This window comes from Elgaria multicarinata, chromosome 8 (assembly GCF_023053635.1).
Source record: "Elgaria multicarinata webbii isolate HBS135686 ecotype San Diego chromosome 8, rElgMul1.1.pri, whole genome shotgun sequence".
In the NCBI taxonomy this organism is placed as follows: domain Eukaryota; kingdom Metazoa; phylum Chordata; class Lepidosauria; order Squamata; family Anguidae; genus Elgaria; species Elgaria multicarinata.
Genome location: NC_086178.1, coordinates 4,229,233 through 4,253,665, shown reverse-complemented (window position 1 = coordinate 4,253,665; position 24,433 = coordinate 4,229,233). Strand labels below are relative to the sequence as shown.

At 48.2% G+C, this 24,433-nt stretch overlaps 1 protein-coding gene across 4 annotated transcripts in view; it reads right to left on the bottom strand.

The window, feature by feature from the left end:
• The window catches only part of MASP1 (MBL associated serine protease 1), a 130,966-nt gene that overhangs the window by 45,844 nt on the left and 60,689 nt on the right, over nt 1-24,433 (bottom strand). For 3 of the 4 annotated variants that reach the window (XM_063131772.1, XM_063131773.1, XM_063131771.1), the window contains 4 exons: nt 19,567-19,763; nt 15,182-15,329; nt 11,364-11,482; nt 9,014-9,092 (listed from right to left, as the gene is read on the bottom strand). In XM_063131772.1, the coding sequence (XP_062987842.1) occupies nt 9,014-9,092; nt 11,364-11,482; nt 15,182-15,329; nt 19,567-19,763 (543 nt within the window). Of the gene's footprint in view, nt 1-2,545; nt 3,815-9,013; nt 9,093-11,363; nt 11,483-15,181; nt 15,330-19,566; nt 19,764-24,433 lie in introns of those variants that run through there. The other variant, XM_063131774.1, reaches the window with a different exon arrangement.

Here is a 24,433-nt window from a genome sequence, read left to right as displayed (position 1 = left end):
AGTTCAGGATCTTCTTGGGATAAGCCACATTTTTTAAAAAATCAATCAATCCATCACCACCCCTCTAGATATCTTCTTTGCTTGGGTTTTTCTTGCTGAACCGCTATGTGGGACAGGAATGCCAGAGGGTGCTTAGCATGACCTGGCCATCTTTCTGTACTGAAATCCTCTAGAAATGCACAGGAGCTGAAATGAACAGTGCAATACGGCTGCAAGAAAGGCAAATGCTATTTTGGGCTGCATTAATAGAAGTATAGCTTCCAAATCACGTGAGGTCCTGGTTCCTCTCTATTCGGCCCTGGTTAGGCCTCATCTAGAGTATTGCGTCCAGTTCTGGGCTCCACAATTCAAGAAGGACGCAGACAAGCTGGAGCGTGTTCAGAGGAAGGCAACCAGGATGATCAGGGGTCTGGAAACAAAGCCCTATGAAGAGAGACTGAAAGAACTGGGCATGTTTAGCCTGGAGAAGAGAAGACTGAGGGGAGACATGAGAGCACTCTTCAAATACTTCAAATTTTGTCACAAAGAGGAGGGCCAGGATCTCTTCTCGATCCTCCCAGAGTGCAGGACATGGAATAACGGGCTCAAGTTACAGGAAGCCAGATTCCAGCTGGACATCAGGAAAAACTTCCTGACTGTTAGAGCAGTACGACAATGGAACCAGTGACCTAGGGAGGTTGTGGGCTCTCCCGCACTAGAGGCCTTCAAGAGGCAGCTGGACAACCACCTGTCAGGGATGCTTTAGGGTGGATTCCTGCACTGAGCAGGGGATTGGACTCGATGGCCTTGTAGGCCCCTTCCAACTCTGCTATTCTATTATTCTATTAACGTGCTGGATTATATCCACCGAGGAACACCCCTATCCAATGGCATATTCAAAATCGGGACCTCAATTGTGGGTAGTTTTGAAGGCCTTTGCTTCATGCCTTGAGCTGAAATGATCTTGAATAAAGAAGCGACTGCATTTAGGACTTGCATGTCGAACCTTCTCGCTTTGTTTCCCAGCCTTCCAAACTGAGGCGTTAGCTAGAACTACCTTTTGTTCCGGAGCAGAGGAGGGGAGATCTCGCGTTAGGATTAACGCGAGATTTCTGCCCCATTTACACGTAAGGCACGACGACCTCAGGAAGAGAGACTCAGCCCGAGACTGTGGATAAACTGGGCCCAAAGGGGAGTGCTCTATCCCGGGGAAAAGGAGGGATCATCCCTCCCTGATCCTGGGAACCCCTGTGCGTCATCTGGACGCACAGGGATGATCCCAGGGTTCGCCCAAAGATATAGCCTGGTCTAGCAAAGGCCTGAATATGGCTGTCTAAGTATTCAAAAATTGGCATAGATCCACAAGGCCAGCATGAGCTAAAATTTCCAGAAGTTGACCCTCCCCACTTCCTACATTGAGCTGGGGGTTGGACTCGATGGCCTTTTAGGCCTTTTAGGCCCCTTCCAACTCTACTATTCTATGATTCTATGATTCCACCACAATATATATTTCTTCCGGGATAACTGGGATGGAAGGATGTACCAAAAGCGTCCCATTACAATTTCCCACCTGTTGTGAATGTGCTTCAGTGATGGATCTGTCGATTTCGGTTTCTCACAATGTCTCATTTTTCCAATCTTAAATTTGATTCATCTCAAACGATGAGAATTTTTACAATCTTACATTCAGTTCATCCTAAACTTTGAGGATTCGTTTTTGTGAAGTATGCGTGAAAACACTTATATATTTTTGTGCACATTTCTCCTAATAATTGTATTTTTGTATTCATTTTTGCCTAATATACACAACTTTTGCAAACATTTTTTTCTAATACAATGCATTTTTAACGTTGTTTTGACTAATATTCACATTTTTCTATGCATTTTCGATTGGAGAACTCCGCTGCGAAATTTGGAGAAGCACGAATTTGGAAGGATAAATGAGTTCCGGTTTGCATAGTGGTTTGACAGTGCGATATGAGGTAAGTCTTTAGGGTGACCATATGAAAAGGAGGACAGGGCTCCTGTATCTTTAACAGTTGTATTGAAAAGGGAATTTCAGCAGGTGTCATTTGTATCTATGGAGAACCTGGGGAAATACCCTCTTCATCACACCAGTTAAAGCTGCAGGAGCTATACTAGAGTGACCAGATTTAAAAGAGGGCAGGGCTCCTGCAGCTTTAACTGTTGTGACGAAGAGGAAATTTCACCAGGTTCTCCATATATACAAATGACACCAGCTGAAATTCCCTTTTCAATACAACTTTTAAAGATACAGGAGCCCTGTCCTCCTTTTCATATGCTCACCCTAGGTAAGTTCACATTACAATGCGAACTAAACAAATTCCCCTCCGCGCCCCTGTCTTTGACCCTGCCCATATGTGGGAGGGGCTTAGAGCAAATGAATATAAACCAGGACACCTGGGAAATTCAGCTCAAACTTTTCCATGCTTTCCTCTGGGCCCATTGTGACTAGGGCAGACTAAATTCCTATCCTTTTGGAGACCAGGAAAGATTATATATATATATATATATATATATATATATATATATATATATATATATATAATCTGCCAACTCCTTTTTTCTCTTGCAGAAGAAGAAATGCTGTGCTATTTGGAAATCTGGTTTTCTCCAACATTTTGTACATCATAATTGAAATATATTGTTATTAACATACACACACACAACACCCCCTCTGCCACAGAACAGGGCTGTTATGCTTTCACAGTTGTTCGATACTCAGAAATTAGGTAGGTGCAGCTTTTCCCGTCACTGCCATTTCCATGCTAGGAAAAGCTTCTCCGGCAAAATTCTGTATGTCAGGCAAAGGAGCACTACTAGGAAGGTTTTTGTTTTTTTGGCAAACTTGCCCAGAACAGAATTTTGCATAATGGGGCAGAAGCAATATTCAGGCATTTAAACCCAGGGAAAACCGACACGCGGTTGGAGAATTGGGACTGTGATAGCAGGATTCACCTCACAGCTCAACTTCCAGGTGTCAATTTGAACATGCACAGATTTGGTTCAATGCATGGGAGGCAGAGGTGGGTGCTGCTGGCATGGTCCTGATCCCTCCTCCCTGCACGGACTCTCCCTGGACATCCTTTAAGGTGGATTCCTGCAGGGGGTTGGACTCAATGGCCTTATGGGTCCCTTCCAACTCTACTATTCTATGATTCTTTGATCTGAATAGGGCTATTGTTCACCTGGGCCTGTTTTTTTCTTTTTTCTTTTGCTTTCTGAGTTTTGGAGTGATGAGGAAAATATTCTATTAAAAGAGAGCCACAGACGCCCTCCATCGCAGTGCTGAGAGAAGAGGCAGAAAGGAGTTAGTAGTCCTGAGGAAGGAAAAACCCACCATCACCACCATGAAAAGCAGTGAGCTCATCCAGTCATTGCAAAAACCATGTTCATTCATACAGGGATGGAGCGTACCAAAAGTGAGAATTAGGTAGAAGCAGAAGGTATCCTAAGAGTGGCCCCTGCCCACCATCAGTGAAGCGACTTCATTCCTACGAGAAGCATTTTTTTTCCACGCCATGCAGCGACTGCAACCTTCTGCTTTTCTCTTCCGTCAGTCCTGGAATTAAGAGCATGCTCAGGCAGGAAGAGGTTAACAGATCCCAAGCCCACCATGACAGCAGAAATCATGAGAGGTGATTGTGGGGGTGGAGCCTCCAGTCTAGCCTTAAGAGTTCCCCCAGATGGGGCGGAGAGGCTCAGGCCACACCCCCTTTTAAAGGCACGGGGCGCCAAGCGCACGGTCATTCTGTCACTGGGTTCGAATCCTCTTTTATCGCGGTCTGGTTGTCTGTTGCTTCAGTTTCAGCCGCTGTTCCAAAGGCAGAAGGAAAAGGGGAGGAAGGAAGGAAGGGGAGGGGAAGCGGAAAGGAAGAAGGAAAGCGGGAATTAGTATTCAGGCAGCGAAGGAGCATGCGAGAGGCAGCCAGTAACATTATTAAGGAGTCATTAATAATAACGATGCACAGCCTCAATTCACCAAGCATGGAGCGCAGGCATAGGCTGCTACTGCAATTGGAATTACGGAAGGACCCGGAAAAAAGAAATCTCATCACTGGATCCGACATGAACACTCGGTCTCTCCAGTTCGTGTTCGCAATCCAGCAAGGGAGATCCATTTGCGGAAAAAGGCTTCCACGTGCCCAGCCAATGCGGACGCCCGACCTACCTCTGGACGCACATCTGCATTGCAGGGCTCATCTGGGCTCGACTGGATTGACGGGGTGCATCTTCTGATGCAGATGGAGAGGCCCATCCCCCAAAGGCAGGCCTGCTGGTTGCTGCACGTCACCCCAGCGGCATCTGGGGCCATAACCACTTAAGACCCATTTGCCAGCTTAAATTGGAGTGGCAAGGAAGTGGACACATACAGAGATGGGTTTGGGCTGAAACTAGAGTGACCCTATGAAAAGGAGGACAGGGCTCCTGTATCTTTAACAGTTGTATTGAAAAGGGAAGTTCAGCAGGCGTCATTTGTATATATGGGGAACCTGGTGAAATTTCCTCTTCATCACACCAGTTAAAGCTGCAGGAGCCCTGCCCTCTTTTGAATCTGGTCACTCCATTATAGCTCCTGCAGAGGGAATTTCATCAGGTTCTCCATATATACAAAGGACACCTGCTGAAATTCCCTTTTCAATACAACTGTTAAAGATACAGTTGTGCAACTTTTTCAGTATGAGGTGCCAATGTGAGCCACATTGGCACTAAGTACCATTTAGTGATGGTTTTATTGTATTTTATTGTGTATTTGTGTATCCAGACAAGATGGAGGTACTGTTAGCAGATGGTTCATCTGTCTGGCGAGGTGATGTTTGCCCTGTCCTGGATGGGGTTGCACTCTCCCTAAAGGATTGGGTCCATAGTTTGGGGGTGCTCTTGGATCCAGAACTGTCATTTGAGGCACAGGTGAACTCAGTGGCAAAGAGCACCTTTTATCAGCTTAGGCTGATATACCAACTGCGCCCTTATCTGGACAGAGATAGCCTAACTACAGTTATCCATGCTCTGATAACCTCTCGTTTGGATTACTGCAATGCATTATACGTGGGGCTGCCTTTGAAAATGGTCCGGAAGCTTCAGCTGGTACAAAACAGAGCAGCCCGGTTACTAACAGGGACTGGCCGAAGAGACCACATCACGCCAGTCCTTTTCCAGCTTCATTGGCTGCCAGTCCAGGTCTGGGCCCGATTCAAAGTGCTGGTATTAACATTTAAAGCCCTAAACGGCTTGGGGCCAGGCTATCTGAAGGAACGCCTCCTCCCATATGTACCTGCCCGGACCCTAAGGTCACCCTCAGGGGTCCTTCTCTGTGAGCCCCTGCCAAAGGAAGTGAGGCAGGTGGCTACCAGGAGCAGGGCCTTCTCTGCTGTGGCACTCTGGCTGTGGAATGAGCTCCCTAAGGAGGTTCGCTTGGCACCTACATTATATGCTTTTAGACACCAGGTGAAGACCTTTTTATTCTCCCAGCATTTTAACAGTCTATAAAAAATGTTAACTTGGTGTTTTAAATTTGTAATTTTGCATTGCTGCTGTTTTGATCTGGTTGAGCTTTTATATTGTATTTTATATTATGGTTTTATATTGTTGTGTTATACTTTGAATGTTTTTAATTTTTGTGAACCGCCCAGAGAGCTCTGGCTATTGGGCGGTATAGAAATGTAATAAATAAAGAAATAAATATTTTAGAGTTATAATTTCAATGGCTTTCATGTGTCATATTGTTTTTATATTGATTTATTTAAAACATTTATATCCCGCCCTATATCAATAAGATCTCAGGGCGGCGTATACGGGTTGTTAGCTGCTCCAATCTCCTTGCGAGGAATGGGATATAAATATAAAAGTAAATAAATAAGTAGACGTTGTGTCATGGATTGTGTGCATTAGCTTTTATTGGTTCAGGCTGATATACCAGCTCTGACCCCATCTGGACAGAGACAGCCTGGTGCCATTCATCCAGCACTGGTAAACAAACTCCTGGTTGGATTACTGGTTGAATTACTGCAACGTGATGTAGCTGGTGATACTGTTAATGACTCAGAAACTTCAGTTAGTTCAATATAGAGTTGGTCGATGTGACCAGGTGACCAGGTGACCATACTGCTTCCAGTCCGTTTCTGAGCCCAATTCAAAGTGTTGGTGCTGAATGGCTTGGAGCCAGAGTATATAAAGGAAATCTCCCACCATATGTAACTGTTAAGAGTCCTACACAAGTAATAGCAGTAGTTATTAAGTAGTACTATATAAGGTGCCAGGAGGCACACAACTACTCCAAACACCAATAAAAAGTGATAATTATCAAATAACCCATTTATTTACAATTTGTAAAGATATGTAAAACAAACTGATGTGTCTCAAGGTGGTTAACAATCACGATGTTGGGTACTATAACAACCAATAATATATACCATACGTGAAAGAGTACAATTATAATACAGTCCAACAATAATACAGACTTATATAACATATGCATTGACAATGCTGAAAAGAATAGAAAATGAGAAGAAACCCTATTTGTATATTTATATTATTCTGATGGTATTGTCTCAGGTGCTAAGTGTTATATAAGTCTGTATTATTGTTGGACTGTATTATAATTGTACTCTTTCACGTATGGTATATATTATTGGTTATTATAGTACCCAACATTGTGATTGTTAACCACCTTGAGACACATCAGTTTGTTTTACAAATCTTTACAAATTGTAAATAAATGGGTTATTTGATAATTATCACTTTTTATTGGTGTTTGGAGTAGTTGCGTGCCTCCTGGCACCTTATATAGTACTGTTAAGAGTCCTTACGTAATCTTTGGAGACCCTCCACTTGGTGCTCCCACTGAAGGAAGTGAGGCAGGTGGCTACAAGAGAAAGGGCCTTATCTGTTGTGGCACCTTGTTTAGTTCGGCTTTGTATTGGCGTCAAATATACGCCGGATGCTCTCTGCGGCACGGACGGGGACGGTGCTTTTCTCAGTCACGACTTTATAACCATTGCAGTTTTGCACAATCCATCTCACACAGGTCTCGATGTATTTTACATCGACTGCCCGACCTTTTCCCATCCCGTAGGTCTTTGTTGGGGTATTTACAGAAATAAACACTAGATCTCTAATGGCATCATCAATGTTGGTGGGGAAAAAGAGATTCTTCCCTCAGCAGGATTCTACCACTTCCTTTAGCCCTGGCTCATAAATTGGAGGAAAAAAGGAAAGGAACCTCTCGTGCAAGCACTGAGTCATTGCTGACTCTTGGAGGGACGCCAGCTTTCGCTGATGTTTTCTTGGCAGGCCTTATAGCGGGGTGGTTCGCCGTTGCCTTCCCCGGCCATTATTACCTTTCCCCCAGCTAGCTGGGTACTCATTTTACCGACCTCTGGAGGATGGAAGGCTGAGTCGACACGAGCCGGCTGCCTGAAACCAGCTTCTGCTGGGATCGAACTCAGGCCGTGGGGAGAGTTTCGGCTGCAGAAACTGCTGCTTTACCGCTCTGTGTCAGAATTCCAGGCATTGATTCTAGCTTCATTGATATCAACGACTGTGACCTTAATCTTTGGGCACATATGAGCAATGACGCTACAAGTAGGCCCACCAACATAACCAGCACCAATGCGGCAGATTTTCTTAATTTCAAACATGGTTTTGAGCGCTATGGATTCCCGGAGGAGGAAGATGCGATGCCACGGCTGGAAGGAGGTGGGGCGGATGCGCTAGTACACAAGCGGCCGGACTGGGTTCGAGCAGGCGAGTGGATGCACCTTGTTTATAGAATGACCTCCCAAAGAGGTGTGCCTGAACCTACGTTGGTACGGTTTTGGTGCCAGGGCTTTCTTTTCTCCCAGGGATAGTAGATTTTAGATTTTATGGTTGTTTTATATTTTCTCCTGTTCTTTTGTATCGTATTTTATGCTTTTAGTTTTTTGTAATCCACCTAGAGAACATGTGTTATTGGGTGGATTAAAAATTCAATAAAATAAATATCAGGGTTACGTGTTCATTGGCAATGATGACACCAGACAGGTGTGGAGAAGAACTTCACAGGGCCAGTGAGGTCTTAGAAGCCACAGGGAAATGGATCCAGATTTCTTGGGATGAGGGGATCGGTGTTCAGCACCCTGTGAATCTTCTGGCCTCTTCTCAGGTATTGCAGAAGCACAAGACTTTACAAAAAGTGGTACATCTCCTTGGGCTGCAAATCTGCATGTAGGTACTTTGATTTCAGTGAGGTTAAGTCTGGCAAAGGCGGGAAGGTAGCATACCAAAGTTTAGTTTTTCCTGGTGCGGAGTTTTAAAAATGTACAGCGTACATAGCCTTAAGTGTTGCTGTCCCAAGTAGGGTGACCCTATGAAAAGGAGGACAGGGCTCCTGTATCTTTAACAGTTGCATTGAAAAGGGAATTTCAGCAGGTGTCATTTGTATATATGGGGAACCTGGTGAAATTCCCTCTTCATCACAACAGTTAAAGCTGCAGGTGCCCTGCCTTCTTTTAAATCTGGTCACTCTAGTATAGCTCCTGCACCTTTAACTGTGGTGATGAAGAGGGAATTTCACCAGGTTTTCCATATATACAAATGACACCTGCTGAAATTCCCTTTTCTATGCAACTGTTAAAGATACAGGAGCCCTGTCCTCCTTTTCATATGGTCACCCTAGTCTCAAGGGATTGGTGGGGAATCAGGTGCATTATCAAATACACCTTTAAGATCCCCCCACCCCCATTGGAAGATCTTGAGAACCAATCCAAACGGGCAGGTAGGCATTTGGGATAGTCTTCATGGGACTATACCACTTGTAGAATGCATGTGTGTGTGGGGGAATTGCTTATTTGAAAGCATCCCATAATCAATCTCTTCTTGACAAAGCTAACATGTTTGAGGCAGGGCGCTTTCAAATGAGCTCTCCCGGCCCCAGTGTGCAGTTTAGAGGTGGTATAGTCCCAGCAGAGGAACACCCCAGTTCATTTAAGTTAGCTGTTCGGGAAGCATGAAGGAAAAAAAAAAAGGATCTTACTTTTGCAGATCGGGACTTTGCTGCTCCATATCCCATCCTTCATGCACTCGATCTGGAATGTTTCACTCTCCACGTCATCCTGCATAGAGGAATGCCAATGGAAGGAAGGAATACAGCAGGTCAGGGATGAGCGATTGGCAACCTTTGGGCAACATCTGCCCTGTGATACCCTCTTTTCCACACTATCACCAGACATGGGCCACAGCTAGACCTAAGGTTTATCCCTGGATCGTCCAGGGGTCAAACCTATTCATCTAGGTGACACACAGGGGATCCAGTGTTCAGGCAGGGGCGAACCCCGGATGATCCCAGGATAAACCTTAGGTCTAGCTGCTGCCATGGTGATTCTTGTGACTCAGGTGGTGGATTGGGTGTGTGTGTGATGGATTATGCCCTGCTCACCCCCATCAGACTCTCATTGGGCTGCCCATTCAGGGAGGGACCACAGCTTAGTTTGATAGAACATGTCCTTTGCTAGAAGAAGGTCCCAAGTTCAATCCCTGGCTTCCCCAGGTACGGCAAGGAAAGACTCCTGCCTGAAGCCCTGGAGAGCCACGGCTGCCAGTCAGTGTTGACAATACTAGGCTAGATGGACCAAGGCTCTGACTAAGGCCACAGCTAGACCTAAGGTTGACCTAAGGAACTGTTGTAGACTGCAAGCTGAAAATGAGCCAACAGTGCAATATGGCTGCAAGAAAGGCAAATGCTATTTTGGGCTACATTAATAGAAGTAGAGCTTCCAAATCACGTGAGGTACTGGTTCCTCTCTCTTTGGTCCTGATTAGGCCTCATCTAGAATATTGCGTCCAGTTCTGGGCTCCACAATTCAAGAAGGACGCAGACAAGCTGGAGCGTGTTCAGAGGAGGGCAGCCAGGATGATCAGGGGTCTGGAAACAAAGCCCTATGAAGAGAGACTGAAAGAACTGGGCATGTTTAGCCTGGAGAAGAGAAGATGGAGGGGAGACATGGGAGCACTCTTCAAATACTTAAAAGGTTGTCACACAGAGGAGGGCCAGGATCTCTTCTCGATCCTCCCAGAGTGCAGGACACGGAATAACGGGCTCAAGTTAAAGGAAGCCAGATTCCGGCTGAACATCAGGAAAAACTTCCTGACTGTTAGAGCAGTATGACAATGGAACCAGTGACCTAGGGAGGTTGTGGGCTCTCCCACACTAGAAGCCTTCAAGAGGCAGCTGGACAACCATCTGTCAGGGATGCTTTAGGGTGGATTCCTGCATTGAGCAGGGGGTTGGACTCAATGGCCTTGTAGGCCCCTTCCAACTTTGCTATTCTATGATGCTATGATCCTGGGATCATCCAGGGTTCGCCCCTGCCTGAGCACTGGATCCCCTGTGTGTCACCTAGATGAACAGGTTTGTCCCCTGGATGATCCAGGGATACACCTTAGGTCTAGCTATGGCCTAAGGCAGCTTCCTAGGTTCCTATGCTTCTGCCCCCACCACATTGATGCCCCCCACCCCAAGCTGCCTGCCTACCAGCTGGCCAGTGTGACAAGCCCCTGCCACCACGTTTGCCTTTTAATTTAAAACAGTCGTTGCTGCTATAGGAAAGCGGCTGGTGGCACTGTGATGAGGTTCTCCGGAGTGCCCCTCGCCCCGTGACTCTTGCTCTGAGGAAACGACAAAATTGTCCACGCTTTAATAACTATAAAAATGTGAGTGGGTTGGGGTGGTGGTGAGTGGGTTGGGGGGGGATGGGTGGGTGGGTGTGAGGTGCAGATGGGGTACCCTGCCTCTGAATCCCAAGGGGTCATCCCTTGAAACTGTGGGAGATTCGGGACAAATAAAAGGACTTTTTCACACAGCGCATAGTTAAACTATTGAACTCACTACCACAGGATGTGGTGATGGCCACCAATTTGGATGGTTTTAAAGAGGGGCTGGATACTTTCTTGGAGGAGGTTATCAATGGCTACTAGCTCTGATGGCTATGTGCTATCTCCAATATTTGAGGCAGTAAGCCTGTGTGCACCAGTTGCTGGGGAACATGGATGGGAGGGTGCTGTTGCGCCATGTCCTGCTTTGTTGGTCCCTGGTCGACAGCTGGTTGGCCACCGAGTGCTGGAGTAGATGGACCCTTGGTCTGATCCAGCATCAGGGCTCTTCTTATGTTCTTACGTTCTTAACACGGGGGCTCCATTTTAGTTGACAAGAGACCTGTGCTCAGCGAATCTGCCTAACCCTTTCTTAAAGTCATCTAATGCCAGGGCCGTCCCTTCCCAAATCCACCCAAAGCCAGCAGCTCATTTTGAGTCAACCTTGACTGCAGCCAACGCTACCGAACTCGCATCCTGGGTCCCAAAGAGCTCTGTTCCAGTGAGCTGTATACCTTGAGGACATTGTATCCTGTGTTGCAGCTGATCACCACCTGGTCCTTGAAGGTGTACCTTGCCTGGGACGGCTCAATTTTGCCATTGGGCGGGGGCTCCAGAAGCGGGCAGGGGTCCCCTTGTTTGGAGAGAGAGAGAGAAAGGAGGGGGGGGGAATTCCTGGTTAAAGAGAAAGCATTGCTGAAAGAGCCGTGGAACTCCCAGACCAGCGTGGCCAAGCGACAGACTCATCCATACGTGGCAGTCCCATGGCTTATTTGTTGATTTGATTTATGTACCACCTTGCCACCAAAAATGGCACTCTAGGTGGCCTACAATAATAAGACCAAGATTAAAACAGAAACATAATTGAAACCATCAGAAAAACAAATGAATTAAAGGCACAATTAAAAACCACAGCAATAAAAGGAATAAACAGCGTCCAAACAATTACACCCACCCTTCAGGAACAGTAGGGTGACCCGATGGAAAGGAGGACAGGGCTCCTGTGTCTTTAACTGTTGCATAGAAAAGGGGATTTCAGCAGGTGTCATTTGCATGCATGCAGCACCTGGTGAAATTCCCTGTTCATCACCACACTTAAAGTTGCAGGATCCCTGCCCTTTTGACCAGTTGCAAAAGTGGTCAGGGCTCCTGCAGCTTTAACTGCTGTGATGAGGAGGAAATTTCACCAGGTGCTGCATGCATACAAATGATCCCTGCTGAAATTCCCTTCTCTATACAACTGTTAAAGACACAGGAGCCCTGGCCTCCTTTTTCATAGGGTCACCCTAGGAACAGGGCAGCTTACCTGCCAAAGTCCTGCTTGAATAAAAAATGTCCTTGCTTGCCAGGAGAAGCAACAGAAAGAGCAGGTGTGTCAAACCATCATCCCTCAGCTGAGAACTCCAGGACCTGGGATTGGTAACCAAGAAGGCCCTTTCTTGTACCCCACCGAACGGGCCTCTGTTAGTGGTGGAACCGAGAGAAGGTCTTCCTTGGAAGACCTTAACACCCAGGCAAACTCGTGGGGGAGAAGGCAGTCTTTCAGATAGTTTCGCCACAAGTTGTACTGGGCTTTATAGAGTCTTCCCCAATTTGGTGCCCTTCATATCTTTTGGATTACAACTCTCAGAATGCCTCATCATTGGTCATGCTGGGAAGGGCTGATGGGAAACTACGGCCTTTGCTAGACCTGGTGGGAAATCCGGGGGAGAGGAGGGGAGACCTCGCGTTATGAATAGCGTGAGATCTCGCCCTTATTCACACATGAACCGTGACGAGTTCTGGAGGAGAGCTGTTGCGGCCGCCATTTTTTATTTTTAAAGCGGCGGCAGCAGCGCAGGAGCCAGGGACGGTATGTAGGGTTTTATCCAAGGATCATCCCGGGTTCGTCCCTACCTGAGCGCTGAATGCCCAGTGTGGCACTTAGATGAACAGGTTTGACCCCAGAACAATCCTGGGATAAACCCTAGGTCTAGCTATGGCCCAAGTCAGGCCATTCGTCTAGGGTGACCCTTTGGAAAGGAGGACAGGGTTCCTGTATCTTTAACAGTTGCATAGAAAAGGGAATTTCAGCAGGTGTCGTTTGTATATATGGAGAACCTGGTGAAATGCCCTCTTCATCACAGCAGTTAAAGCTGCAGGAGCTATACTAGAGTGACCAGATTTAAAAGAGGGCAGGGCACCTGCATCTTTAACTGTTGTGATGAAGAGGGAATTTCACCAGGTTCCCCATATATACAAAGGACACCTGCTGAAATTCCCTTCTCAATACAACTGTTAAAGATACAGGAGCCCTGTCCTCCTTTTCATATGGTCACCCTAATTCGTCCCTCTAGCCCAGTATTGTCCACACTAACTGGCAGTGATGGTTCTCAAGGGTTTCAGGCAGGTTGTTTTACTGCCCTATCTGGAGATGCCGGGGGTCGAAACTGCAACCTTCTGCATGCAAAAACCTCCTGCCTCTGGTGACCTTCCCTCCGCCCAAACAGCCACCGTGGACACCAGCCATCACTGACAATGGGACTTAATTTTGAGTCCACCTACTTAGGCCTTAGCTAGACCTACTGGTTAGCCCGTGACGGAGGAGGGAAGATCTCGCGATGTGTTTATCGCAAGATCCCTCCTCTGTTTCCATGCGATGCACGACGACCTCAGAAGGCGAGGCATCGCGCCCGCCATTTTTAAAAACTTAAAGGGGCAGCAGCGCACGAACGCTTGTGCGCAAATGGTAAGTTTTTTTTTTAAAAAAATTAAATTACTTTCCCCACTCCCCCACCCTACCCCGGATGGGTGCAGCGCTCCTTGCTCCCAGCTCCTCGCGAGGAATAACGCAGAATTGGGTCAACCCGCGGTGCCTGGCCACACGTTCCGCGGTCTCGGGCTCAGCCCAGGACCACAGAAAAACCGGGGCCAAAGTGGAGGGCAAGATCCCAGGGCAAGGGAGGGATCATTCCTCCCTGATCCTCAGATCTCCTGTGCATCATGTGGATGTACAGGGACGATCCCGGGGATTACCCCGGGATAAAGCCCTGTCTGGAGCAAAGGCCTTAGTGCTGAAGTGAAACTGTTGGGGTTTGAAAAGATGGGTGCATTTTTTTTTCATTTATTTTACCATGTGGTCTTTGTCTGGGGCTTCCGCTCATACCAAGGGCTCCTCTTTGCATCCGGGCTGAGGTAATAGGGTCAAGGACACGAGCATGCTTTACACAGGCTTCCTCATGCAAGCTGATCTTTCCCCCAACCAAACAGGAAGTGGCTTGCAGGGGAGGGGCAGATTTGATCTGGGCAGGCTGGAATGAGAAATTCTTCCATCTGGTCCTCTTCGTAGGGATTTCATAGAATCATAGAATCATAGAATAGCAGAGTTGGAAGGGCCCTACAAGGCCGTCGAGTCCAACCCCCTGCTCAATGCAGGAATCCACCCTAAAGCATCCCTGACAGATGGTTGTCCAGCTGCCTCTTGAAGGCCTCTAGTGTGGGAGAGCCCACAAGCTCCCTAGGTAACTGGTTCCATTGTCGTACTGCTCTAACAGTCAGGAAGTTTTTCCTGATGTCCAGCTGGAATCTGGCTTCCTTTAACATGAGCCCGTTATTCCGTGTCCTGCACTCTGGGAGGATCGAGAAGAGATCCTGGCCCTCCTCTGTGTAAGGAGAGGGGAGCTGTCTTGGACCTGGCCATTGTCTCCTCAGCTTACCTGACCCTACCTGACTAGTCCTGGTCAAATCCTGCCCCCTATTGTTAGGAACTTTCTCTCTTCCTGTGAAAGAGGCACTGATTTTTCTGCCTCTTTCAAGGGAGGGGGAGAAATGTTTTCTCCTTGGGGAGAGGGACAGGATTTCCGCACACCTTTTTTTCCTAAAGTGTAGCCAGTTGCACAGGGGGCTTCTTATTTTTTTTAGTTTTCAATCCACCACTCCCCTTGGCATTTGGAGGAGCCCAGCAGTTATAAGTGAATGCTATTGGAGACCACGTAACCTCTCCTTCTGCAATAAGCACTTGGGAAGAACTCCTGGGCTCCTGAAAATCCTGGAGGTGTTTTGAAAAAATAAAAAGATAGGAAGAAAGAAGACCCCTCAACAAATGGCTACATTTAAAAAGGCATGTGGAAACCCTGTCCCCCTCCCCAAAGAGAAAATTCTCTGAAATTCTTACCTCTTTCCCCCTCACAAAATGCCGAAAATGGAATGGTCAACATTTTCGGCCCAGCTCTATACCTGACCTCTTTAGGTATCTCACAGAATGAACTGCGCTTGTGTAGATACGTAGCTGGACAAAAACAAATCACAAGCTTCCAGGCAAAATGAAGGCGCATCACGTCAGGGAGGCAGTTACCGACGGCTGTGTAAGTCAGCTTCCAGCCTCCGTTTTCTCCAGAGTTATCACTGTGGAACAGGATCTGGACGCTGTTGCTCTGGGTCTCGATACGTCCTGGAGATCTTTCTCCACACAAAGGTCCAAACTCCTTCAGTCCAGCTTTGATCTGTCCGGATAGAGAATCAAAAGATGAGCAGAGAAAGGGTTCAGTTCCATGTAGAGTTTTGTACCCAGAGACAACAAAGAGTCCTACATCACCATAAAGACTAACACATTCATTCTGGCACAAGGCTTCATGGATACGTTCCAGTTTATCAGATGCACCCAGGTCAGTGAAGGAAGAAAGGTACACAGTAACTAACTAATGAACTAACTAGGTAAATTAATAGTGTTGATCATAGAAGGATGCAAGAAGGAAGGATCTGAGACCCTACTGGATCAGACAAAGGTTACAATAGGAATGTTTAAAGGAAATCTCTTTGTTCCATGAGCATTGTCCATGCTTCCATAGAAAGGCTGGCTTGATACTCTGGGAAGGGAACCATCATTGCTTGTGACAGTGACCCACCTTGTCAAATGCATGCAACCGCCCACAGCTACCCAACAGTTAATCTGCTATCACAGGTTGGTAAAAGAGGCAGTGGATGGGTTGTCAAGAACCTGACAGCTCGTCATCCATGATGTGGGTGATATTCAACTTGCTAGGTCACTTTTTTCAGGGCTGTCTTGACCTAAGAGGTCAAGGACCATTAACTTCTCCTTTGTGGCTATTTGAAGCTTATACTGAGTCAGACCAGCAATCCCCCAGGTCCACCGCTATCTACTGTGATTGACAGGGCGCTCTCTGAGGTGTAGAGTGGCCATGAATTATCTTTTACAGAGGACAATCTTCTGGTCGCAGCCATCCTCTCTTTGAAGAGCTGTTCAGCCCAAGTCTAGTTTAAAGATAAAGGATAAAATCTAACAAAAGTCCTACTTAGAGTAGACACATTGGAAAGAATAGGACTAACTGAAGCCCCATTCAATCATAGAATAATAGAATAACAGAGTTGGAAGGGGCCTATAAGGCCATCAAGTCCAACCCCCTGCTCAATGCAGGAATCCACCTTAAAGCATCCCTGACAGATGGTAGTCCAGCTGCCTCTTGAAGGACTCTAGTGTGGGAGAGCCCACAACCTCCCTAGGTAACTGATCCTATTGTCGTACTGCTGTAACAGTCAGGAAGTTTTTTCTGATGTCCAGCTGGAATCTGACTTCCTGTATCTTGAGCCCGTTATTCCGTGTCCTGCACTCTGGGAGGATCGAGAAGAGATCCCGGCCCTCCTCTGTGTGACAACCTTTTAAGTATTTGAAGAGTGCTCTCCTGTCTCCCCTCAATCTCCTATTCTCTATGATAAACATGCCCAGTTCTTTCAGTCTCTCTTCATAGGGCTTTGTTTCCAGACCCCTGATCATCCTGGTTGCCCTCCTCTGAACACGCTAATAGCAAATCCAATAGCTTTGCTCTAAATAGGACCTATGCTGGATTTTATCCAATGAACTATAAGTCGGTAGAACAGCAGTGGCCTTGACGTTGCGCATTAACAGTTAGCAGTGAGATAATCACTTGGTCGGCTGGTCTCCTGGTTAGCACCTTCCCCACTTGGGTGGGATATACTGGGGCCTCAGCTAGACCAACGTGGTCAAGTGCGACGGAGGGGTGAAGATCTCACAACACTTTTATCGCGAGATTTACCCTCTGTTTACACGCAGCGTGCGACAACCTCGGAGGTAGAGGACGTCGCGCCCGCCATTTTGCTTTTGTTAAAGAAGAAGGGAGCATGAACACTCGTGCGCAAAAGGTAAGGTTTTTTATTTAAAATAATGTTTCCCGCTCCCCCTACCCCACCCCTGATGGGCGCGGCTCCTGGCTCCTCGCGAGGAACAGCGAGGAACCGCAACAAACTGTGATGCCCACACATATGTTTCATGGTCAGGGCTGGCGCCAGACTATATTGTGCCCTAGGCAGGCGCGTTCTGACGGCTCAGCCCCGCCCCCCACTCGCTCACTCACCGCCCCCCTCGCTCGCCCACCCACTTGCTCGCTCACCGCTCGCCCCCCCGCCTGCCCGCTCGCTCGCTGCCCCCGCCCACTGCCTCGCCCGCTCGCCCGCTCACAGCCCCTGCCCGCTCGCTCACTCACCGCTCTGTCTCCGGCTCCCTCCTCGCTCGCCCACTCACCGCCCGCTCCCTCCCACTCCCGGCTTTGAAGCCAGGATGCTGGGGTTGGGGGGCAGGGTGGAGGCTTTGAAGTGGTGCACCTGGAAGTGGCTTCCTGGTGTGCCGTACTGAAGCCTCCACCTCCAACCCCAGCGTCCAAGGCCTCGTTTGCTTGGCGCTCTAGGCCACCGCCTGAGTTGCCTCTATGGCAGCACTGGGCCTGTTCACGGTCTCAGGATCAGCCCGAGACTGTGGAAAAAGCGGGTTCGAAGGGGAGGGCGAGATCCTGGGGAAAGGAAGGGATCACCCCTCCCTGCTCCTGGGATCCCCTGTGCGTCATGTGGATGCACAGGCACAATCCTGGGGATTGCCCCAGGATTTCGTTCCGTCTAGCTGTGTCCTGAATTACTAATGGAAATTATAGTGCTTATTTCTACATGTGCAGATATAAATGTAAATCAGCTTATTCAATTGTTGCACAATCTCTTTTGACCACCCTTTGGCAATGCATGCAGTCTTGTTTGCCAATGGGTAATTGGCCACCAAACCGAGGTGTTTCTCTGCTTTGCTATGTGAAATCCTTTTTATTAGAGATAGTGGGGTTTGAAGCCAGGAGTGATTTTCTACATGTAAAGTATGCATTCTACCACAAGCTCTCCCTGCTGTAGCTGAGCTCTGGAACTCTCATTTCCTAAACTGTGGCCATAGCTAGACCTAAGGTTTATCCCTGGATCATCCAGGGGTCAAACCTGTTCATCTAGGTGACACACAGGGGATCCAGTGCTCAGGCAGGGGCGAACCCTGGATGATCCCAGGATAAACCTTAGGTCTAGCTGTGGCCTGTGCCTACTTCAACCTGGATTGAAATTTAGCCAAAGGATATGAGATGCCACACCCAAAATGGCCACCATGATAGAGCATTGCGATGCGGGTGACATGTTGAACGAGGCAGCCATCAAATTGGCATAGGCCATGCAGGAATGGTGGATAGTCTAAAAATATTTATTTTTATCACCACTGTTAGATAAATGGATACGCTGGAGAGGGGAGGTTGAAATTCCTGAGTTAGGTTTGTCAGGGGAAACCAGTTCAGGGGTGGAGCCCACTGAGGGCCTTGCTAGACCTACCTTTAAATCCCGGCATGTGGAGGGGCCAGACCGCGCTAGAAGTAGCACAGGCTGTCGCTCCTGTCTACATGTGACACGCAATGGGGTAAAGGAAAGCCCTGTTGCGTCGGCCATTTTTTTCCATTTAAAGGGGCCATGTGCACAGGAGCGCACCAACGATAAGGTAGGCCTTTTTTTTAAAAAAAAGGGGTTCCCTGCTCCCCCTGCCCCCGATCCCCCCTGCGATGTCCAATGCCCCCCCCCGCCATGTCCGATCGCCTGCCCGCCACCCATGTCCAAGTAAGCCATGTAGCCGGGAAAAGCCGAGGAATGGGCTAGACCTTCCGTAGCCTCAGGCTCAGCCCGGGGCTGTGGAAATACCGGGTCACAACTGGTGCCAGTTATCCCAGGCCAAGGGAGGGTTTAGCCCGGGCTGACCCCGGGATCCGCTGTGCATCATCTGGATGTACAGGGGTGAACCCGGGTATCAGCCTGGGCTAAACCCTCGTCTAGCAATGGCCTGAGTTTTCACCAGCTTAGTCCCATGGATGCCAGCTCATGGATCCTTGAGCTGGCTTGCCTCAGTGCATGCGTGTGTGTGTGCAAATCGCGATATGCGCAAATGCGGATTTGCGCAGTATTGCAGGTGGAACCGTTTATGGAAATCGCGATTTGGGCAAATTTGTGACCATAAATAGTGTGATTTGCACAAAAGTGTGGGTGTAAATGTTCCTTTATATCTGCGGTTTTGTGCAAATCATGCTATTTATGGCCATGAATTTGTGCAAATTTCAATTTCAATAAGTGTTCCCACCTGTGATTTTGCCCAAAATTGCAGCTCCTGGATAAAAAAAAAAAAAGTTGCAGGCTCTTGCTAGGCTCCCATCTGGTGGCTTGCCCTGTGTGCCTGCTGGGGTTGGGCAACTGGTGCGAGTCCGGTGAACAGAGGGCTAACAGCACAGTGGTGGTGGCATTTGTGCATCCCTATCCTGAGTATCCTCACAAACTTATAACCTTGGGCAAGGGGATGAGATTTCTCTGTATCTTAGCAGTTCCTGTCCCCATGGAACACGGGCAAGGTCCACCTACTGAGCTCACCTTTATGTAATCGTATGGGCAGGTGACCTCTGGATGGTCTTCAATGTCAAAGTTGTCTTCGAACTGCAGGGTAATGAAGAAGCCCTCTTCCAACTCGATGCGGTACAAACAATCAGAGCTCTTGGGGTAGGAGTTGGGAAAGTCTGGGCTGTTGATCACCCCATTTCTCTGAACGAAGAGGTTGTCGCTGCACTCCACTGCAACAGACACAAAGTAGGCGATGTAGAACAGTCTTTCAACATAGGGCCTGTTCAGACGACACGCTAAGCCATGGTTAGGCTGCTAAGCCTTTGGCAGCAAATGGTTAGGGAACGTGTCTAAACCATGGTTATGTAGCCACCATGGTTAGGAATAGTTCACACGACATGCTAAATCATGGTGCCCATGACACACTTAGTCATAATGTTTCGCTCAAAGGGCTTAAACATCGTGTCGTCTGAATAAGGTCCTTGTGGTTGGTTGGGTCTATATACTTAAACTAGGGGTGTGCACGGACCCCCCGCTCCGCCCCGCGAGCCGATCCGAAAATTTCGGATCAGCCCGCTCCGCTCCGTGCCGCTCCACCTATACTCCGTTCCTCTTCGCCGCGGAGCTCCGGCTCCGAATCGGAGCTCCGCAGTGGAGGTGAGTGGCGCCAGGTAAGGCCGGGAGAGGAGGGTGGGGGGGTTACCTGGGCAAGCAGCCCAGACTTCCTGTTTGAACCGCGGGCTCAATTGAAGACGCTGACGGACCGCGGACGGAGGCAGGTAAGGGAGAGGAGGGCGGGGGGGGTGTTACCGGGCCCTGCCGTTGTCGCCGCATGGGCAACAGCGACAGCGGCAGGGCCCGGTAAACCCCACTTACCTTTCCGGCGGAGCTCCGGATCGTGGCGAAGGATCCGCCTTCACCTCGATCCTCTTCGCCACGCTCCGCCGGCCCCCCAATCCTCTTCACCTCCGCCTTAAGGGCAGGTGAAGCCCCCCGCTCCGCTCCTGCTTCTCCGGTCCGATTAGAAACGGAGCACATCCCTACTTACAACACTGACTGACTGCTTGCAGAACGGAAAGTTAGCAGTTCTAAAAGGAACCCTGGAAACGAGCAGGAACAGTAATTTCCGGATTGAGGCAGGTCAGCAGAGCGGTCTTTTGTGAACTCTGCTGACCTGAGTTGTCCCATTCTGGAAACAAACATTTCCATTCATTTCTGGGGTTACTTTTAGAAACCCTCCATTGCACGAGTGCTTGGTCCTACTGGTGCATGGACAGGGCTGGTGCCAGACTATTTTGCACCCTAGGCAAGGTGAGCTACTTTCAAACACCCCCCCCCCCCAAAATGCCAACTTTGGTTTTTAAGAACATCTGTTTCCTGGAAAAAATAAGAAGCACAAAACTTGAAACTGCTAAATTTATTTTAAAGTGCAAGAAATACGTCATGCCAATTATAGCAAACAAGTTGGAAAGGAACGTCTATGGGTCTAAAATGCATTATTTAATAGGAATATCACCTCCAAATTATCCCCCCAACTCACACGCGTGCACACACACATACTCAGCATCACTCACTCCAAACAAACACACACATGAACACATGCATTCACTCAAAGACCCCATGCACCCCATTCACCCATACATTCTTTCTCTCTCTCTCTCTCTCTCTCTTCCGGGTGCGTTCCGGAAGTCCGAACGTGGAGCCGCACCACCCCTACCCCAGCGTCAGTGGCTTTGCTTCGGCTGGGCGGGTGTGGGGCACCATCTCGCCCGCCCAGGCCCAGCTGAATCCTTGGGCTGGCCCGGCTCACAGCCAATGCGCGTGAGTGCTGCGCTGCGCCCGGTGCCCCTCTTAGCTTGGCGCTCTAGGCGGCTGCCTGAGTGGCCTCTATGGTAGCACCGGCCCTGTGCGTGGACACAAAAAGATACTGCCCAAGTGTTCAATCGGCTTTTCCTGTGTCTAAGCAAAGATGGTTGGATGTTTATTCCTCGAGAGAAGGATTCTTCCATAGTGCTACTTTGGGATGAGACCAATGCAGGTTGCTTGTGAGGTCTGCACTGAGAAATCTAAACTTGAGTGTCATGGTGTTATATTGTACGACTTCCAAGATACCCAAGAGCAATACGTGGAGCTTAGTTATTCCAGGCACTCACCAAAAGTGAAACTAAAACCAACACAGACTCTATAGGGTGGCCAGGTGTCCTCTTTTTTTGGAGGACAGTCCTCCGTTTTAAGAGCTCTCCTGTCTGATTCTGGTTTAACCACCAGAAGTGTTACCCATCTTTATTTATTTATTTATTTATTTATTAATTACCTTTCTATACCGCCCAATAGCTGGAGCTCTCTGGGCGGTTCACAAAAATTAAAAACATTCAAAGTATAAAACAACAGTATAAAACCATAATATAAAATGCAATATAAAAGCTCAACCAGATAAAAACAGCAGCAATGCAAAATTACAAATTTAAAACACCAAGTTAAAATTTATTTATAGACTGTTAAAATGCTGGTAGAATAAAAAGGCCTTCACCTGGTGTCTAAAAGCATATAATGTAGGTGCCAAGCGAACCTCCTTAGGGAGCTCATTCCACAGCCGGGGTGCCACAGCAGAGAAGGCCCTCCTCCTGGTAGCTACCTGCCTCACTTCCTTTGGCAGGGGCTCACAGAGAAGGACCCCTGAGGGTGACCTTAGGGTCCAGGCAGGTACATATGGGAGGAGGCGTTCCTTCAGATAGCCTGGCTCCAAGCCGTTTAGGGCTTTAAATGTTAATACCAGCACTTTGAATCGGGCCCAGACCTGGACTGGCAGCCCATGAAGCTGGAAAAGGACTGGCGTGATGTGGTCTCGTCGGCCAGTCCCTGTTAGTAAGCGTGCTGCCCTGTTTTGTACCAGCTGAAGTTTCTGGACCATTTTCAAAGGCAGCCCCACGTATAACGCATTGCAGTAATCCAAACGAGAGGTTATCAGAGCATGGATAACTGTAGCTAGGCTATCTCCGTCTAGATAAGGACGCACTTGGTATATCAGCCTGAGCTGATAAAAGGTGCTCTTTGCCACTGAGTTCACCTGTGCCTCAAGCGACAGTTCTGGATCAAAGAGCACCCCCAAACTACGGACCCAATCCTTTAGGGAGAGTGCAACCCCGTCCAGGACAGGGCAAACATCACTTCCCCGGACCTGGGCTAGATCTATACCAAGCAGGATATGACACTTTGAAAATGTTATGAAGATGGTATAGGGGATGTGTCTTGGGGCCCAAAAGTTGTCAATAGCGTTATATACCATTATTTATTTAATCATTTAATTATTTTATTTATTAGAACATTTATATCCCACCCTATATCTCAAGGATCTCAGGGCAGAGTATAAAGCAGTAGTGCAGATCCTGCCTTGCACAGCAGACTGATTTTGATTTAAACTGTAATAACTATTTCTAAATTTACATCTATACTTATGAATTAGCACATGGGTTGCAGTTAAACCTAAAAAAAAACCAAGATTATGGCAACCAGCTTGATTGATAACTGGCAAATAGAGGGAGAAAACGTGGAGGCAGTGACAGACTTTGTATTTCTGGGCGCAAAGATTACTGCAGACGCTGACTGCAGCCCGGAAATCAGAGGACGTTTACTTCTTGTGAGGAGAGCAATGACAAATCTTGATCAAATAGTTCAGAGCAGAGACACCACACTGACAACAAAGGTCCGCATAGTTAAAGCAATGGTATTCCCCGTAGTAACCTATGGCTGCGAGAGCTGGACCATAAGGAAAGCTGAGCGAAGGAAGAGAGATGCTTTTGAACTGTGGTGTTGGAGGAAAATTCTGAGAGTGACTTGGACTGCAAGAAGATCAAACCAGTCCATACTCCAGGAAATAAAGCCAGACTGCTCACTTGAGGGAATGGTATTAAAGGCAAAACTGAAGTACTTTGGCCACATAATAAGAAGACAGGATACCCTGGAGAAGAGGCTGATGCTAGGGAAAGTGGAAGGCAAAAGGAAGAGGGGCCGACCGAGGGCAAGATGGAGGGATGATATTCTGGAGGTGACAGACCTGACCTTGGGGGAGCTAGGGGTGGCAACGGCCGACAGAAAGCTCTGGCGTGGGCTGGTCCACGGAGTCACGAAGAGTCAGAAGCGACCGAATGAATAAACAACAACAACAACAATTTAAAGCAAATCCATGTCCTCTTTTGTCCTCTTTTTTTGGGGGGGGGGGGCTGAGGCATTTCTTTTCCTTTTCGGGTGGTTTGTATGCGGCCGCCCTACCTGACTCTGCTCTCTCCTTCCTCTTCTAGCTCCCTTTCATGCCTTTAACAGGCACTCGTGGTAAAGCAGCAGTTTCTGCAGCTGAAACTCTCCCCACAGCTTGAGTTCGATCCCATTGGAAGCTGGTTTCAGGCAGCCGGCTCGGGTCGACTCGGCCTTCCATCCTCCCGAGGTCGGTAAAATGAGTACCCAGTTAGCTGGGGGAAAGGTAATAACGGCCAGGGAAGGCAACGGCGAACCACCCCCCCCTATAAGGCCTGCCAAGAAAACGTCAGCGAAAGCTGGTGTCCCTCCAAGGGTCTGTCATGACTCAGTGCTTGCATGAGAGGTTCCTTTCCTTTCCTTCCTTTCCTCCAATGCAGAAGGTCCGAGGTTCAATCCCTGACACCTCCAGGTAGGGCTAGGAAAGACCCCTGCCTGGAACCCTGTCCAGCCATTGCTGCCAGTCAGTGTCGACAATACTGGGCTAGATGGACCAATGATCTGCAGAACTTGTAGATCCAGTAGATGTCAACACCCCGCTGCCTTCCCTTCCCAGGCACGCAGCAAAACCAGTCCCTTTCTCAAGCCACCCATGGGCCTTGTTTGATTTGTCAAGCCAATGAGTTGCACCCTCCTGCTCTAGGGGACC